This window comes from Nicotiana attenuata, unplaced genomic scaffold (assembly GCF_001879085.1).
Source record: "Nicotiana attenuata strain UT unplaced genomic scaffold, NIATTr2, whole genome shotgun sequence".
Classification (NCBI taxonomy): domain Eukaryota; kingdom Viridiplantae; phylum Streptophyta; class Magnoliopsida; order Solanales; family Solanaceae; genus Nicotiana; species Nicotiana attenuata.
Window position 1 is genome coordinate 69,000 of NW_017670691.1, and position 20,011 is coordinate 89,010.

Below are 20,011 nucleotides of genomic sequence, written 5' to 3' on the forward strand. Positions count from 1 at the left end.
ATTCAAGGGGCCTCATATCATAAGATTTGTAACGACCCGACCGGTCGTTTGTCTTTTAAGAACCCCGTTCCCCCAAATAAAACTCTCCCTGCTCGCTTTAACCAATTTATGACCTGCGGGGATGGTTGGTTCGGGATTTAGAAGAGTTTGGTTTGAAATATACACATTTAACTCTTTAGGATTTTCTTAAAAGGCTAAGTTTGACTTTGGTCAACATTTTGGGCAAACGGGCCCGGATTCGTGTTTTGACGGTTCCGGAGGGTCCGCGGGAAATATGGGACCTGGGCGTATGTCCGGAATCAAATTCCGAGGTCCCTAGCCCGAGTAATGAATTTTTATTAGAAATTGTTAATCTAAAATATTAAGCATTTAAAAAAACTAAATAATGATTGATTTCATGGGTATCGGGCTCGTATGTTGGTTTCGAAGCCCGGTACAGGTCCAAAATATCATTTAAGACCTACCCGCAAAATTTGGCGTCAATCCGAGTAGTTTAAGGGCGTTTTGGCCCGTTGGAGGAAAATTAAGAACTTGAAGTTCATTTATTTGATTCATTTGATTTTAGGGGGTGATTCCTAAATTTAGTGTTGTTCCGGGTGTTTCGAGGGTTCGAGTAGGTCAAGTTCATGATTTCAGACTTGTTGGTATGTTCGGGCGGGGCACGGGAACCCCGAGCGTCAATCAGATGAGGCTCGAGTGAAATGGAAAAAATGGAGAAGTGCTGAAGGTTGCTGCTTCAGTAATAACCGCACCTGCAGTTGGTGGACCGCAGGTGCGAGACCGCAGATGCGGTCCTTGTATCGCAGAAGCGGCTCAAGCAAACCAGGCCAGGAACCGCAGAAGCGGCTCCCAAGCCGCAGATGCGGCTCCGCATATGCGGCCTCCAGACCGCAGAAGCGGTCCCAGCCTTCTCTCTCCATTTCGCATATGCAGCCATATCCTCGCAGATGCGGTCCCCTGACCGCAGATGCGGAAATCACTGAACCAGTGAGGTTCATTAAAGACGGGTTCTAAGTCATTTTTATCACATTTTTACTCTTCCTTTGGGCGATTTGGGAGCTTTTGAGAGAAGGACTTCCTTTTGCATCTTGAGGTAAGTGTGTGATACCTATTTCTAGTTTAATATCATTGTCTTAGGAAGATGAAACACTAGTATTAACGTAAAATCATGGGGTTAGAGCAAAAACCTAGGGTTTTAACAAAACATAGATATAACCACGAAATTTGTTATGAAATGAATTAGAAACCATATATTATCGATCCTTAGGTTGTAGAGAACAACTTCCTTCGAAAAATCTCGGAATCCGGGTACGTGGGCCCGGGGTCGAAAATTAGGAAACTTGTGTTAATGGTTGGGAAATTTCTTAAATAGCTAGAATTCGATCTTGTGAGTCTATATTAACTACTTCTTACTCCATTTAACTAGTTTGGGATTGTTCGGCTCCGAATTGAGGGCTTGAACTTGTTCTTGGCATTTGGAAGTGCACTTTGGAGCGAGGTGAGTCTCCTTTCTAACCTTGTATGAGGAATTGTCCCCATAGGTATAATAATTGAATAATTTGTTATTAAATGCGGGGGCTACGTACGTACTAGGTGACGAGAGTCCGTGCGTAGCTACTATTATGTTAATTGTCCGGGTAGTTTAGGGCCCGAATTATGCTATATTGTAATTGTTTCCATATTTTCTTGCTAATGTGATCACTTAGGATATGCTAGAGACTTGAAAAAGATATAAGCAAAGGAATACCTTCATTGGACACTTGTATGAATTATTTTGGAAATAAATGCGCATTCATGTGCTTCCTTGAATTAAATTGATATTTGTGGATCGGGCCGATCGCCTCGGTAGAAGTAGATGCATCTATGGTTCGCGCCATTCGACCCTCTGGCAGTGCACAATTATTTTTCTGTTGGATCGGGCCGTCGACCTCGGCATAACGTGCGCATGACATATATATGTGTGAAATCTTACCCATGGCTTATTCTGTTAAATATTGAAACGGTACGGTTAACTGCCAAATTGCTAGGGACATGACTTATTATCTCTTGTTGCATATTTGTTGATTAATTGCGATTATCATGCCTAGCAGAACACCTTATTATATTATTTGACCCTAGTAAGTGTCAAGTCGATCTCTCGTCTCTACTTCTTCGAGATTAGACGGGATACTTACTGGGTACATATTGTTTATGTACTTATACTACGCTTCTATACTTAATTGTACAGGGTCTGAGGCAGGTACATCTGACTATCAGTTTGGTGCGCGCCCCTAATTCATAGTCCGAGACTTCCACGGTGAGTTGCTCCTTTCCTGTGGCGTTCGGCAGCTTGATAGAGTCTTTTTCCTACTTTTGCTGTCTGTTCTATCTCGGACAGTAGGATAGTTTATTATTTTGTACATTCTACTAGTTGCCCATTACTTGTGACACCGGGTCTTGGCACACACATTAGTAGACGGTATCATTTTTTTGGGGGATTGTATAATTTTATGACATTAAGAATCATTTTGATACATTATTGATCGCTTCTGGTCTTAACTTTAATTTGAGAATCTGTTATATTTATTTTTGAGTAAAAGTAAACTGAGAACTTAATTGTATCTTCCGCGTTGGCTGGCCTGACAATGGTGTAGGGCGCCATCATGACCTATTGTAAAAAATGGGTCGTGACAACATGGTATCAGAGCACTAGGTTCACGTAGGTCTCACAAGTCATGGGCAAACCTAATAGAGTCTTACGGATCGGTACAGAGACGTCTGTATTTCTCTTTGAGAGGCTATAGTGTTTTAGGAAAACTACTCTTTATTCATTTCATCTCGTGCAGTGGTCGGTATACTAAGTTTCCTTCTCTACTCTCTCACAGATGGTGAGGACACGTACGGGCGATGTTCCGGACCCGGGAGGGGCTGCTCTCCCCGCTACTAGAGGCCGAGGCAGAGGCTGGGGGAGGGCACCGACCCGAGGTAGGGGACGAGGGCGTCCCAGAGCTGTCCCAGTAGCACCACCAGCAGATCCTGCGGGAGATCCTATTATCGAAGAGCAGGGCGAGGTGCCCGCAGTCGACCCCACCCCGTCAGACTTTATGACAGCACCGGGATTTCAGGAAGTTATGGGCCGTATGCTTCGGTTCATGGATTCTATGACTCAAGCTGGCTTATTTCCAGCAGATGCAGCTACCTCACAGGCAGGAGGGGGGAGCACATACCCCCTACTGCTCAGGCTCCCGGTCACGCAGTCGCAGTGTATCAGACTCCGGGCGCACTACCCGTGGATGGGGTTCAGCCGGTTGCTGCAGTGGCACCCCAGCCCAGGCCAACTGCGGATGGCGATCCGCAGAAGTTATTGGATAGATGGACTAGGCTTCACCCTCCGGTCTTCGGGGGCGAGCGTTATGAGGATGCCCAGGACTTCATTGACAGGTGCAGGGACAGGCTGCACAACATGAGGATATTGGAGTCGCATGGAGTTGACTTTCAGCTTGAGGGCAGGGCNATTTGGAAGTGCACTTTGGAGCGAGGTGATTCTCCTTTCTAACCTTGTAAGAGGAAATTGTCCCCATAGGTATAATAATTGAGTAATTTGTTATTAAATGCGGGGGCTACGTACGTACTAGGTGACGAGAGTCCGTGCGTAGCTACTATTATGTTAATTGTCCGGGTAGTTTAGGGCCCGAATTATGCTATATTGTAATTGTTTCCATATTTTCTTGCTAATGTGATCACTTAGGATATGCTAGAGACTTGAAAAAGAGATAAGCAAAGGAATACCTTCATTGGACACTTGTATGAATTATTTTGGAAATAAATGCGCATTCATGTGCTTCCTTGAATTAAATTGATATTTGTGGATCGGGCCGATCGCCTCGGTAGAAGTATATACATCTATGGTTCGCGCCATTCGATCCTCTGGCAGTGCACAATTATTTTTCTGTTGGATCGGGCCGTCGACCTCGGCATAACGTGCGCATGACATATATATGTGTGAATCTTACCCATGGCTTATTCTGTTAAATAATGAAACGTGTACGGTTAACTGCCAAATTGCTAAGGACATGACTTAATATCTCTTGTTGCATATTGTTGATTAATTGTGATTATCATGCCTAGCAGAACACCTTATTATATTATTTGACCCTAGTTAGTGTCAAGTCGACCTCTCGTCTCTACTTCTTCGAGATTAGACGGGATACTTACTGGGTACATATTATTTATGTACTTATACTATGCTTCTGTACTTAATTGTACATGGTCTGAGGCAGGTACATCTGACTATCAGTTTGGTGCGCGCCCCTGATTCATAGTCCGAGACTTCCACGGTGAGCTGCTCCTTTCCTGTGGCGTTCGGCAGCTTGATGGAGTCTTTTTCCTACTTTTGCTGTCTGTTCTATCTCGGACAGTAGGATAGTTTATTATTTTGTACATTCTACTAGTTGCCCATTACTTGTGACACCGGGTCTTGGCACACACATTAGTAGACGGTATCATTTTTTGGGGGATTGTATAATTTTATGACTTTAAGAATCATTTTGATACATTATTGATCGCTTCTGGTCTTAACTTTAATTTGAGAATCTGTTATATTTATTTTTGAGTAAAAGTAAACTGAGAACTTAATTGTATCTTCCGCGTTTGCTGGCCTGACAATGATGTCGAACGCCATCATGACCTATTGTAGAAAATGGGTTATAACAAGATTCTTATAGGCACCCGATGCGATAACATGCATCATCCTTTGGCTAGCGTACTTAATTTTTTATACTACAGTCATGCATGTTGAACAACACGTCACCTATTTATACATTTTAATAGCTTAGTCATCTTATATTTGTGGCACAATTTTATTTGTTGTATATACTAATCAAACTTTTCTTACTACATTAAAAGACCAAAGTATTATGCAGTCTAAAACCAAATATCAGTTTGAAAGAAAGAGAACTATCATGGCGAAATTCTCCCTGTGGCATTAAGAATCAAAAGTTCACATGATTGAAAAAAGTATTGCATTTTTGACGTAAGAAACAGATCAAATTACCTGTTAATTCTTCATCTCTTTCATCACGGCACATGATCAAATCAATTCAAATGCCAAAAATCACTTTTATCTAATATATTAAAGCCATGGACTCGAAAGGTGAGAAGTTCAGAGATATAGTCAAGCCTCTCTTCGACAAGTTTCTTATGAGCACAAACATGTATCATCATCATAATAAAAATCAAGAAGTTTGATCTCAAAATGCTAAACTATGTCTACAATTTACATTAAGGACAACTACATCAACTGTGAAGAGAAACTATTGGAAAAGAATTGTTAATTCAAGCAAGAGTCTAGATTAGATCAGAAATATATTTTACCTCTAATTATCTATTAAATTGAAGCGCTTCCATGGCATGAATGAAGCTCCCAATGATACTGCACAAAAGAATTTAAAGCATTAAGTGATTGGCAGCCTATTGTACATACATAAATTTAATATTTTTAAAAATACACTATTTAGTTATAATCCACATATTTGTTAGTTTAATGTGCTAAAGATTCAAATTCTCTTCTCAATAGATACAAAGAAATTTTTTAAAATAAATCTTTACTACTCTTGTAGGCCCGTAGCAGGACCCACCTTCATATTCGGTAAAGCAAACTATAATGCATCATCTATTAGTGTACGGATATATGCTTTGTTTTTATTCCCGTGTCTCATGAAGGATAATGTACTCATACATTAAGCTAGAAAACCCCCCAATTCCTGTGTGGACATGTCTTCTACATTGTTAACTCAAAGCGGCTGAACTGAACGTGTAATAATAGGGTTATCTTATACTCCAAGAGAATTACTAAAATTCAGCTTTTCGTTATACAACCAAAATCAATGTAACTTTCTCCTAGCAGTTAACAAGTAGTATCCCACTTGTAATGCTCTTAATCTCAAATTTCTAAGGCTTAACTATACAAATAATATTCAGCTCACTTCCAGTTTCATTAGAAAGCATGTTAGAGGCTAGAAGAGCATAACAAGATTTCTAGCTTTCACCTTTTTATTTCCAAGGCGATGATATTTTTATGAACATCTTATATTGTCCTCTTATTCTAAACAATTCGTTTTTATGAGCATCATTAATGCAACAGAAATTATATAACATAAAGTTCTTTTCCACATTGCCTCCCACTGCCTATAGTAAGTTATGAACACAAAAATATGCACCCCAATAACTTCAAGCAGCCATTACTCCAAATGAGATAGAACTCTACTTTTAAACCAACCATCACAACTCATCATATAGAAAGGTGATCCCAAAAGAAAAATACTGATAGCAATGCACCAAAAATGAGTTACCTACTTGAATTAGTGAGGTGTCTCGTATGTAAAAAATAAGAGAATACTATGAAGATAAAAATAAATAAATTACGAACACTCATTAGCAAACACATGTACTTACAATTGAAAAAGATATCCAGTGCTACTTCAAGATATTGAGCCGGAAAAGCAGCTTACTTGAAAATTTTAATAGTCCAATTGTGCAAACAGCACCTCTGCCTCCCCAAGAACTGAACAAAATAACTCAGTCGAAGAATTTTCTACCTTTTCAACAGTGGAAAAATATCTAAAAGAATGAAAAAAAATAAAAAATACCTAAATACTTCAAATTTTTTTGATCATGAACCTACTCTTAGTCCGATGCTAAACCAGCAATTGTATGCAATTAAAATTGTAAAAGTCAACATGCAAGCTGAGCAATTTTTTTTTATATGACATATAATGTTGAGAGTAGTATGACAAAATAATTACCGAGGATCAGTGCAAATGAAATGCTAAAAGGCTGACTGATCACAATTTGCAAAGAAGACGTTAACAAAATTACTGGAACTATCTTTCTTTCACTGGGAATTTCATCAAACCTAAAGGTTGCATCAATGTTCTTACCATGTTATTGATGATTCTGTTAGAACATGCGCAGCGGAAGCAAGCAAACAATCAGGCATCAATTACATGTAAACTAGACAACGCAATAATAACGAGATCAGGAACACTAACCTCTTGAAATAGTTGCACAAATTTTCCAAGCAGCAAGAATCCAGGGCTGTAGTCTTCTGCTATATGCCTAGTAAAACCTTGAACACTTTTGCTTTTGGGTGGGCAAGAACAATACAATTCTAGGGTTAATGAATAGGAGAAACCTGTCTACCTTTTATAGACTCGAAATTAAGCCCTAAAAGGGGCTTAAAATCGTGTGGGATTAGGATTCTATAAGTAGAATCCTACTCCAACTCAAAAGGGTAACTTTTCTCCCAAGCTACTTTTTACCCAAGTCTGTCCAGGTTTTTACTAGGTATAGCAGGGACCACAGAAATAATAAGAGGCTACCAATTATAATATTAATTCTAAATTAGCATGAATTAATTCTTACTATAATTAATTGCAATTTATTCCACTAAAAAACTGCAATTGAACTCCTCAATATGAATTTCGTAAATTCATTAACACTTATTTTAACTCCCCATGTTAAGATTTCAAATACCAGTTAATTAAATTAAATCACTGATAATTTAATTCAATTAACTAATTAAATCCTTTATAATTCCGCTTAAACCATCTCATGTGACGGATACAAAATCCACCGGCCGGGTTTTCACATGAAAACTTATAAGCTTATATAAAGGGGTATTATCAAACCCAAAAACCAAGTCATGGATTCTATCAACTAATTATTATTCATACATGTTATTTGTTATTGTCCAATTTATTAGGCATATACTAACTCGAAATAGAGTCGTACCTTTTGATAAATCAAAACAATAAACAAATTACATTGATCATAATAATTATATCAAGATTAGGAGTATAAGCTCATTTAATGAATTAGAGAAANCTTCATTTAACTAGTTTGGGATTGTTCGGCTCCGAATTGAGGGCTTTGACTTGTTCTTGGCATTTGGAAGTGCACTTTGGAGCGAGGTAAGTCTCCTTTCTAACCTTGTAAGAGGGAATTGTCCCCATAGGTATTAATAATTGATTAATCGCTACTAAATGCGGGGGCTACGTGCGCACGAGGTGACGAGAGTCCGTGCCTAGCTACTATTTTGTTAATTGTCCGGGTAGTCTAGGACTCCCATCATTCCATATTTGTGAATATCTCTATATGTTCTTGCTAATGTGATCACTTAGGATGTGCTAGAGACTTGGAAAGGAATAAAGGTGAACACGTATACTTGTTGCACCCTTGTATGAATTTATTTGAATATAAATGCACCTTTGTGTGTATTCTTGATATTTGTGGATCGGGCCAATCACCTCGGTATGAATAGATGCATCTATGGTTCGCGCCATTCGACCCTCTGGCAGTGCACAGTTTATTTTCTGTTGGATCGGGCCGTCGACCTCGGAATAATATGTGCATGGTATCTATGTGAAATCTTGTACATGACTGTTTTGCTTTGTATTTCGAAATGTAAATAACTAATTGAAATATTGTCAAGAACATGACTTTTACCTCTTGCTATAAATTGTCGAATTTTGTGTGATTATCATGCTTAGCATAGCATCTTATTATATAATTTGACCCTAGTAAGTATCAAGTCGACCTCTCGTCTCTACTTCTTCGAGATTAGATGGGATACTTACTGGGTACATAATGTTTATGTACTCATACTACACTTCTGTACTTAATTGTATAGGATTTGAGGCAAGTACATCTGGCTATCAGTCTGGTGCGCGCCCCTGATTCATAGACCGAGACTTCCACGGTGAGCTGCTCCCTTCCTATGCCGTTCAGCAGCCGGATGGAGTCTTTTCTTACTTTTGCTGTCTATTCTCTCTTAGACAGTAGGATAGGGTTATTCTTTTGTGCATTCTACTAGTTGCCTATTACTTGTGACACCAGGTCTTGGCACACACGTTAGTAGACATTATTTTTTGGGGTTGTATTATCATTTCGATACATTATTGATCGCTTCGGGTCTTAACTTTAATTCGAGAATCTGTTATATTTATTTTTGGGTAAAAGTAAAATGAGGACTTAATTGTATTTTCCGCGTTGGCTGGCCTGACAATGATGTCGGGCGCCATCATGACCTATTGTGGAAAATGGGTCGTGACATACCTGTACAGGTTTATTTGGTAGTCTGGTCCTAGCCTCGTCACTACTTCGCCGGGGTTAGGCCAGGCACTTACCAGCACATGGGGTCGGTTGTGCTGATACTACACTCTGCACTATGTGTAGATCCCGGAGCGACAGCTTTTGGACCATAGCTTTGGGTGGCAGCCTTCAGTCCAGTCAGAGATCCCGAGGTAGTCTTGTAGACGTCCCCAGGCCCGGCGTTCTCTTCTATCTTTATATGTATTCTGTTTTCATCTTCTTCTGAGACAAACAGTACTTTTCTTTCAGATATTTGTATGTAGTAATCGTAGACAGTCCGTGATATTGTGACATCGGATTCCGGGTAGAGATGTATGTTGGCATAGTCGTACTGGTTATGGTTTAATTTATCAGATCAAGTCTTCGCTCGTTTTTATTTGTCGTTAATGCTTCACTGTTGATTCCATGTTAGTTAAATAGCTAAAAAGGGCTNTGTCAATGCTGGCTTCCGGGATACGTTCAAGAGATGAGTCGTTAGTTATTCCATTTTTTAATTCCTGTAAAACTAGTTTACTTCTAGGAATATGGTTCGTTAGATAGTCCTCCTCTAAAAATTTGGCATTTGTCGTAACAATTACCTTCTTTTCTTTGGGACAATAAAACACACCGCCTTTTGTTCCTTTTGGATATCCAATGAAAATGCATACTTCTGTCCTTGATTCCAATTTATCCGCTTTCCCTTTCAGCACATGTGCTGGACAACCCCAAACCCGAATATGCCGTAAACTTGGCTTTCGCCCAGTCCACAATTCTATTGGAGTTGAAGGTACTGACTTTGAAGGAACCAAATTTAGAATGTAGTTTGTTGTTTCTAAAGCATATCCCCAAAAGGAAAGAGGCAAATCGGAATAACTTAATATTGATCTAACCATTCCCATAAGAGTCCTATTTCTTCTTTCTGCCACACCATTTTGTTGTCGTGTTCCTGGTGCAAATAATTGAGATGTAATTCCATTATCTGATAAGTATTTTATGAATTCCGCAGAAAGGTATTCACCACCACGATCAGATCGTAATGTTTTGATATATTTATCATGTCGTTTTTCTGTTTTCGTCTTAAATTCTTTGAATTTCTCAAAGCATTCAGACTTACGGCGCAACAGATAAATATATCCATATTTTGAGTAATCATCTGTGAAAGTCACAAAATACTCAAAACCACCTCTTGCTTGTATATTCATAGGACCACATAAATCAGAGTGAATTAATTCTAGCTTATCACTGGCTATATTCCCTTTTGAGGGAAAATGTCTCTTGGTCATTTTACCTTCTAAACAGGATTCGCATGTTGGTAGTGATTCCACTTTCAATGAACTCGAAGGTCCACAGAGATCAATCTCGAAATCCTACTTAGATTTATATGGCCTAGACGTAAGTGCCATAAATAAGTCTGACTCAATTCAGAAATACGTTTTCTTTTATGTGGTAGATTAATGTTATTTAGTTCTTTTGGTTGTTGTAGCACAGGGGGAGATATATCAAGAACAAAAAAGTCATGTACTCAGCTTTGTAGATAAAACGTCTAAGAAACTTAATAACAGCAGAGTTATTAGCAAAATAAACATTATAACCAGTATCCATTATTTTCGAAACTGAAATCAAATTCCTTCTAATGGAAGGTACATAGAGAACATCTTTTAAAACTAAAACTCTATCACTACTAAACGAAACACTAATATCTCCTAAAGCTAAAGCTGGTGCTGGCTCGCCATTGGCTTGAAAAACGCAAACTTCATTCTCACTTAGCCACCGCGTTTCCTGAAACCCCTGCAAAGAATTGCAGATGTGATTAGTGGCTCCCGAATCTACACACCAAAACATGGTAGAAACAGCCGCTAAACAAGTTTCAACGACATTTAAATTTGAATTACCTTGCTTATTCAACTTTGCCAGATATGCAGGGCATTGCCGGGTTGCTTGCAATGATAGCACTTGCCTTTGGGCTTGTGCACACCAGCCGCACTACCAGGTGCCAGAACCTTTTGAGCCTTCTTATTTTTCTTATTGCCTTTCGACTTAGAAATTAAAGGTTTCTCAACGTTTAGTGCCACAACTGGAGCTTGTTGTTTGATAATAGATTCTGCCGCTTGCAGCTCATTCAACAATTTCGCTAGTGACAAATCCATTTTGTTCATATTATAGTTCAAGCGAAACTGTTGAAAACTGTCAGGCAGAGTCTGCAGGACCATCTCAACTTGAGACTCCTTATCAATCACAGCTCCAAGGACATCCAGTTCATTCAGAAGACTCATCATCTTCAGAACATGGTCCCTGACCGATGATCCTTCAGCCATCTTCGTGTTCAAAAGGGCTTTCATGGCTGTCTGCTTAGCTGCACGATTTTGCTCACCGAACATCTCTTTGAGACTTTCGAGCATATCATAAGCAGACCCCATAGACTAATGCTGATGTTGCAAAACATTCTCCATAGAGGCAAGGATGTAACATCGCGCCATCTCATCAGCCTTAACCCATTTGTCATAGGCCTTAACCTGATCATCAGTAGCATTTTCAAGTTTTTCTGGGCACTCCTCAGTGATTACAAATTTGTAACCTTCAGCAGTTAGTACAATATCAAGGTTTCTTTTCCAGTCAACATAATTCGGTCCTTCTAACTTGTTTTGGTTCAAAATTGAGGTAAGTGGGTTGAATGAATACATGGTTAATCTGGGAGATATTCACATTAAATAGATCATTAGTTATGTATTAAGAATGATTAAATTCAAAATTGCACATTACACATACAACCATGCTCATTGAACAGTTAGATTCGTTAGGGAAACTTAACTATTCATGCAAAATATATGAGTGATGTCAGATATTAACCCCATAAATTTAAACAGGACCAACTCAGATGGAGAGTAAACTGTTAATTTAAGATAGGTAAATATCACTTTTATAAAACTCTAGTTTCATTCAATCAACATGTAACTCAGTTGGAGAGTTAATACAAGTAATGAAATAACTAGAGGCTAAAGAAAAACACAGTAATTATCTATAATGAATTTATCCGATGTGGAAGAAGACCTATGTCAACATATAAATACATTATATTACTGTGGAACCCGTTTAATTTAGGGTTTAGGGCCTAAAATCGCGTATTCTGCAATTTAGGGTCTGAAGGTTGCATGTACTGCCGCGGTCCTACCGCGGTTACGCCAGGACCGCGGCTAGAGCGACCTTCAGAATCAGAGGTAGTGTTCTTCCGCGGTCCTACCGCGGTTTCGCCCGGACCGCGGCCATACAATACGAGATTTCATAAAAAATGTGTTTTGACAGGATTAATCCAAAAGTTCTGTATTTTAATCCAAGATTACAGAATATTATACAAAACATTCACGTTTTTAACATAGAATAATTATCCGAAACATGTATCAATGAATAACACGTTTTAATATTACTCTATGCATGCTGTATTACATTATCTAGTTAGATGTAAGACGGCGTCTGATACCAATTGTAGAACATGCGCAGCGGAAGCAAGCAAACAATCAGGCATCAATTACATGTAAACTAGACAACGCAATAATAACGAGATCAGGAACACTAACCTCTTGAAATAGTTGCACAAATTTTCCAAGCAGCAAGAATCCAGGGCTGTAGTCTTCTGCTACATGCCTAGTAAAACCTTGAACATTTTTGCTTTTGGATGGGCAAGAACAATACAACTCTAGGGTTAATGAATAGGAGAAACCTGTCTACCTTTTATAGACTCGAAATTAAGCCCTAAAAGGGGCTTCCAATCGTGTGTGATTAGGATTCTATAAGTAGAATCCTACTCCAACTCAAAAGGGTAACTTTTCTCCCAAGCTACTTTTTACCCAAGTCTGTCCAGGTTTTTACTAGGTATAGCAGGGACCACAGAAATAATAAGAGGCTACTAATTATAGTATTAATTCTAAATTAGCATGAATTAATTCTTACTATAATTAATTACAAGTTATTCCACTAAAAACTGCAATTGAACTCCTCAATATGAATTTCGTAAATTCATTAACACTTATTTTAACTCCCCATGTTAAGATTTCAAATACCAGTTAATTAAATTAAATCACTGATAAATTGATTCAATTAACTAATTAAATCCTTTATAATTCCGCTTAAACCATCTCATGTGACGGATACAAAATCCACCGGCCAGGTTTTCACATGAAAACTTATAAGCTTATATAAAGGGGTATTATCAAACCTAAAAACCAAGTCATGGATTCTATCAACTAATTATTATTCACAAATGTTATTTGTTATTGTCCAATTTATTAGGCATATACTAACTCTAAATAGAGTCGTGCCTTTTGATAAATCAAAACAATAAACAAATTACATTGATCATAATAATTATATCAAGATTAGGAGTATAAGCTCATTTAATGAATTAGAGAAAGTGTTTTATATGTATTCAGTACAAAAATACATTTTCTCTACTTGGTCCGTTCAATATACACTGAGTATACTAGCACAAGAAGTTGGAGTAAACCTACTCCCATAATCAAGACAAATTATACAATAATCTTGTGCTACAATCATCAAGATATTTTGTCCGATAATATCTTCGATTGTGAACATAGTTTATTAATTATGAGAACCAACAATTTAATCTTCTGTGTATGAGCTAAGACTCATACACTAAATTATCTACTACATAACCAAAATGACACACATGTTACAAATGATCTATTTAAAATAGTGCTTTATTGAATTGAATAAATTAAATAAATAATTGTTTCATAAAGAATAAAATACAATACTATATCTAAACCGCATGGTTAATAGTATATCCCAACAAATTCTCTTTTAGCGGCCGGCAACTACCTATGGCCAATGTTGTAACAGTTTGGGCAGTGAAGCAGAAAATTATTACAGAGGCATTTTAACAAATAACCACGTGCATCACAGAATTCACAAAGAAAGCATGAAGAAAAAGAAAAACCAAATATTCAAAATTAAATAAATGAAGCAGAAATGTAAATATAATTGCAGAGGCAAAATGTAAATTGTAAATCACAAAATCTAGATACTAAATCAATTATCTTTGAGAAAAATAAAATCAAATATTCACATGCTCATTAAGAGGGTGTTTGGCTAAGCTTATAAGCTGGTTAAACTGGCTTATAAGCACTTTTTGGCTTATCTACGTGTTTGGTAAAATTAAAAGTGCTTATAAGCCAATTTTCATAATTACTTAAGGATTTGAAAAATATTCCATAATATACAACTTGGTTTTTAATTACAAATTGTACAACATATATATTATATATATAATCTAAAAATAAGGTAACTTCCCCTATTTAAGGTGAATGTCATCGGATCCTTAACGTATGGAACTTTTCTAGGATATTTGGTAAGCGTATATTTAGGTATTTAGACCCTAAATATTCTCTAATTTGTTAATTATTAATTATCAGTATAAACCTATTAGGTTACCACTACAACACTACCTCATAACAAACTCTCCATCTTCCCCAAAAATAGGTAATAACCGTAGTTGCATATTCTCTTCATGGTATGAAAATTATCGATTATTGCATATTCTCTTCGTGAATCTCCATATTTGTATACCTAAGGTAGGATTCTGTACTCTAAGAACCAATGGTGAATGTATCAATTTTGATTCAATACAATGGTGTTTGGCAAGACAATCGCAGATATGTTAAATTTGATGCCGAAGGGATTTTGATCAATTCGAGCTGCAGTTATGAAGAGTTGGTCACGACAATATCAAAGCAAATCAAAGGGGAAAGTTTTACAAAGTTGATTGATATTAAGTATATTGTTCAGGAAGGGTATCCACCAATTTTCATATCAAACGATATGAATGTACAACTGTATATAGATTTAAAGATGAAAAAGACAGAGATCACTCCAGAAATCCTTTTATCTTCCTTTTTTTCAGATGCAACTTGTTGATAAATAGAATGTGGGTGATGGTGGCTTGAGAACAAATTGGTTCTTTCAAAAGATGATTCTGAAATTTCTTCAATAAAAACAATGTCTCTACTACCACCGTCCATGATTTTCAAAGCAATATGTTTTCTATAAAAATCGGCCCTACATAGATATATTATATTGAAGTAGAAAGGGGATATACATGAGAATTATGGAGCAATCACGCAGAAAGGAGATATAAATTATGAAATCAGGGAGTATCTTTTATTTGAGAAATTGGGGGAATAGATACGTGAGAATCAGAAAGAGATATTTCCCAGTGAGAGAATATCAAGGAGAGATTTTAGGAATTAAAAAGTTGTATGATTTAAAATAAGTTGTACTAAAAGTAATTTTATTAGAGCAATTGTAGAAAATATAAATAAGTCTTTAAAGAGTTGTATTCTATGTAAATTCCTCAAAAATAAGCCAAAAGCCATAAGTTGGTCTCCCCCAACTTATCAAATTTCAGCTTATAAGCACTTTAGGTTTGACCAAAATATTTACTATTCTATCCCTAAAATACTTCTTTTTAGAACAAACTCTTCGTATACCCAGTTCTTCAGCTGCTTATTATTAATTTCAGCACTTTTATCCAAACACGTAACTGCTTATTTTTTAAATCAGCTTCAACACTTAAAAGTGCTTTTCAGCACCTAATGCTTATCAGCTACTCTAAATCAGCTAAGCCAAACGGGCTCTAAAAAAGAAATGCAGAAAACTATATTGACCAGAACTCATGGAACAACATACAAACAGGGAATTGAGACTTTTTAGTGAATCGAAGCCAAGCAGCAGAAAAAAAGATACAAGGTATGAATGAGAAAAGCTCTGTAACTGAAATTTTTGAATATGAACAAGACCAAAATTTTCTATTGCCTGGTGGAGATGCAATGAGATCCAGCCCTTCAGTCCTCCCTCTTGGAAATCTCTAGAAGAACTGATGAAGAAAGCTACTCGTGACACGTAGAGCACACGTGTTTGCTATTTGAGGCGGGAGGGTCCAAATAAAATTGTTCAAGTCAATTTAAGTGTACGCATAGATGATGCAAAAAGTACAAATTGAAAAAGCTGTGTTCGTCCCTTCCCTTCTCATCTATCTATATATATATATATTAAAGCAAGAAAGTTTGTTTTCTCATTTAGCCAAGTGGTAACTTATTAAAAAGAAAAGTGGCAACCTATTAACAAGACATTTGACAACTTACTTCAACCCAATTTTATTGCCTCTTTTCTAGAAAATTCCATTACTTAATATGTTTTCAACTAAATATATTAAAAATTACAAAAAAAAATGGCTGAAATGTCTTTCATTTGCTTATTTCTTATCGTCCGATCACCTATTGCCAGAAGGTCTTTCTTAACTTTGTCTCTTTCAAAAAACGTTCCCCATTCTCTCAATTCCCACCATTGTTATTTTACTCTGTCATGGAAGATGAAAAGAGACTCAACAACAAGAAACAGGGTATGTTATACAAAATCATAAACGGATAACACCTCTTCAGATCCGAATGTTTATTATCTAAAACTGAGGAATTTCTACTTGAAAAAGATTCACAAATTTCCAGTAACTATTATACATTTTATCGTCTCCAACCAAAATCCAATTCGAGGTATGTTTAAAGACATGGCTTTCTCCTTAATTTTAGATATAAACCCTAAATTATTCACTTGGAATTCAAATTTCTATTTGCCCAAAATTCGAGGTAAGTTTAAGGAGATGACTTCCTCTTTAATTTTAGATATAAACCCTAAATTAGTTTAATAAAAATGCAAGTTGTAACAACCATATTTTTCGGGCTAGCAATTAACTGGAGAATCCCAAGTGCATAGGCCTCTATTTTGTAAAATTTCCTGTATTTAATATTAAGATAATATTAAATTATCGTATTTTATATCTCTAAGCAGAATTTTCGGGTATTTTATATTTCTAAGCAGAATTTTCGGCCTAGCAACTGATTGGGGAGTCTCAAATGCATAGGCCTCTATTTTGTAAAATTTTCTATATTTAATATTAAAATTATACTAAAATATGTTATTTTATATCTCTAAGCCAGATTTTTTGGCCTAGCAACTAATTTTATGGGCTGATCACAGATTTTACGGATCTTTTTTTGGAAATTTATTTTTCATAAATTTAATGCTCTTAAACACACGTATTTTGTTTCTTATTTATTGCAAGTAAATAAGATTATGCCAATATATATATATATATATATATATATATATATATATATATATATAAAGAAGTTTTCCGTAATTTAGTTTGAGATGAATCTAGACATGGTGGAATTATCAGGTATTTACAATATATTTTTCTGATTTCTATAATTGCTTTAGCTTTTGAGTAAATATTACTGTTTGCACAATTTGTGAATAGAAAAGGATTGATTTATGAAATAGCCCTTTGGCTTCGTCTGTGTCTTTAGTTAGGGTAGTCTGGTGTTTTGTTATTTTCCTTTTATTCCAGATGAAGTTGTATTTTCATACAGCAAGGCTGATTTCATTGCCTATTTAGCAATGGTGTTACTGGGTTGTTGTTGTTGTTTCAAGTTTGAACACCGAGAATTCCTGACTTAGCGAATGACCGAGGACCAAAGAAAGTGAAACTGACGCAGCTTATGGTTATAAATCAAAAGTCATTTTTCAATACTCTGTTCTCATGCTCGAAATCTCTTGGTGCAGGACATCACATTTCCAACTCTCAACCAGCTTTCCCTGAACTAAGAATATTTGACTTCCACTTTCCACCTTAAACCATCTGCTGTATGGTTTAGCTAAGAGGTTGATAATAATAGATTTAGCTGGATTTGCATAGTCACTATGTAGCCATTAGTCAACTGTCGATTTATCTTTTGACATGGTAACGATTGCCTTTGGAACAAGGACTAACAATATCTAATAATTTGTTTATTAGGAATCGACACAGCACAGTCACATACCAAGAGGGTGTTTGGATTGGCTAATAATGAATGAAGCTAGAAATGTAGTGTATAAAAAAGTTTTCCGTAATTTAGTTTGAGATGAATCTAGACATGGTGGAATTATCAGGTATTTACAATATATTTTTCTGATTTCTATAATTGCTTTAGCTTTTGAGTAAATATTACTGTTTACACAATTTGGGATTAGAAAAGGATTGATTTATGAAATATCCCTTTGGCTTCGCCTGTGTCTTTAGTTAGGGTAGTCTGATGTTTTGTTATTATTCTTTTATTCCAGATGGAGTTGTATTTTCATACGGCAAGGCTGATTTCATTGCCTATGATTTGGCAATGGTGTTACAAACAAACAATGTTATTCTTATTAATAACAAATTATGAAAGGGTTGGTTCTGTTGCTCATTTACTGCTGTTTTGAGAAATGTTCCATTACAATTGCCAGAAAATAATTAACAATGGACCAACAATTGGATATGTATAAATCCAGTTTTTTTGGACCTATGATTTAGAACAGGTTATATTGATCTACCTTTTGATTAAAATAATCTCGATTTTGTTTGTTCATGAAACAGAGAGAGATGAAGATGCACCATAAAGTCTTGATGATAGCCTATGCACCTACAATTGATGGGTATACTGGGAATGCTCTAGCAGTTAATGCCTTAGAGCTACTATGCTCATAGTCAGCCATTGAGGTCACTTCGTTCAGTTCTACATCCATTGAAGTAGATATGTAAGAAATCACAGTCATATACAATATTGAGAGTGTTAGCTCCATCTTTGGATACAATTGGAATAGTTCAACAGTTGTGTAATAATGCAAGTTGTGTAATAATGCAGGAAAGATTTGAGTTTTCAGTTAACTGAATAATCCATAATGAGAATGAAGCATACACATTAGTACTAACATTACTGTTTACTTTCTGTTTATTTTTCATTCTTGCACTTGTAGTGCATATTTTTATTTCGCATATTTTTATTTTCATACTAACTAACATATTTTTATTTTCATACTAACTAACATATTTTTATTTGAGTACACCTATGAATGTCTTTACTACTTTTAACTCTTGGAATATTTCACAATTTATCTCGCATTTCAAGAAAGCTATTACTGTCATACCATACTTTCAATACAATTCAAATGAGCAAATAATTAAGAGCAATATCATCATGCTAATATTTATTTTTTTACAATCCGCGCATCGCGCGGGTACGTTTACTAGTATTATATTAAAAGGAGAGTAGTGAAGCATGTGGTTAAGCTAAGTGGCAAGCTAAAATGAAGCGACTTGGCAATTTTAAGACAACATTAAAAATTTGAATTATAAATGGAAAAATTGAAATGGTTTAATAAATCTTATACATAATCTAAATAGATCTTAGAAAAATTTAATTTATATATTTATATTTATGTTTATATTTATCTTTATATCTATATCTACATATATATTTATATCTATATATCGATCCAGTCATAGATTTTCTTTTATGTTAGCTAGAAATATGGAGATAAAAATTAATTAAAAACTATAATAAAAAAATTAAAAATATAAAAATACATAAATTAAGATAACCTATGACTATTTATATTTTGGAGTAAGTTAAAATATAAAATAAAACTAAAATTTACTTAAGATATTAAAGATTTATTGAGTTTGAAATTAAAAAAATTCAAGCACCAAAATAAGATCTTACATAAAGTATACAAATTATTTATAAGTTAAGAAAAAATTAAATAATCAGTAAAAACTATTCTAATAACGAGAATAATAACTCATATTAATATTGATAAATCGGGTAAACAAATATTTTATAAGTAAAATATTACAACGTTTAGATAAAATGTGTTAAAATAATTAAGAAAATATTTGTGTATGATTAATATCTGAATTGAGTGCAGTTAGTTTAAGTTTGAAAGCATAACATAAATCTTTGAAAATACGGTCCAATTTAAAAAATAGAATGATAAGAGTTATTTGAATTTGGGATGAGATTTTTTTTATTTCATAATT

General features: G+C 35.6%; 1 protein-coding gene across 9 annotated transcripts; it reads left to right on the forward strand.

Annotated features, from left to right (window-relative positions):
• The first annotated feature begins 16,224 nt into the window (after positions 1-16,224).
• LOC109242337 lies at positions 16,225-18,915 on the forward strand. Of its 9 annotated transcripts, none has more exons than XR_002070377.1 (4): positions 16,229-16,519; positions 17,740-17,838; positions 17,972-18,105; positions 18,277-18,402. XR_002070377.1 is itself a non-coding variant. In XM_019409204.1 (3 exons), exons 1-3 carry the CDS (start codon positions 16,349-16,351, stop codon positions 18,677-18,679), a joined length of 387 nt encoding a protein of 128 aa, XP_019264749.1. In that variant the 5' UTR covers positions 16,321-16,348; the 3' UTR covers positions 18,680-18,915. The 9 variants fall into 9 exon arrangements, 1 of the variants encoding a protein (XP_019264749.1); XR_002070374.1 differs by having other exon boundaries at positions 16,234-16,667; XR_002070378.1 differs by lacking the exon at positions 18,277-18,402 and adding an exon at positions 18,569-18,915 and having other exon boundaries at positions 16,310-16,667.
• Positions 18,916-20,011: the final 1,096 nt, after the last annotated feature.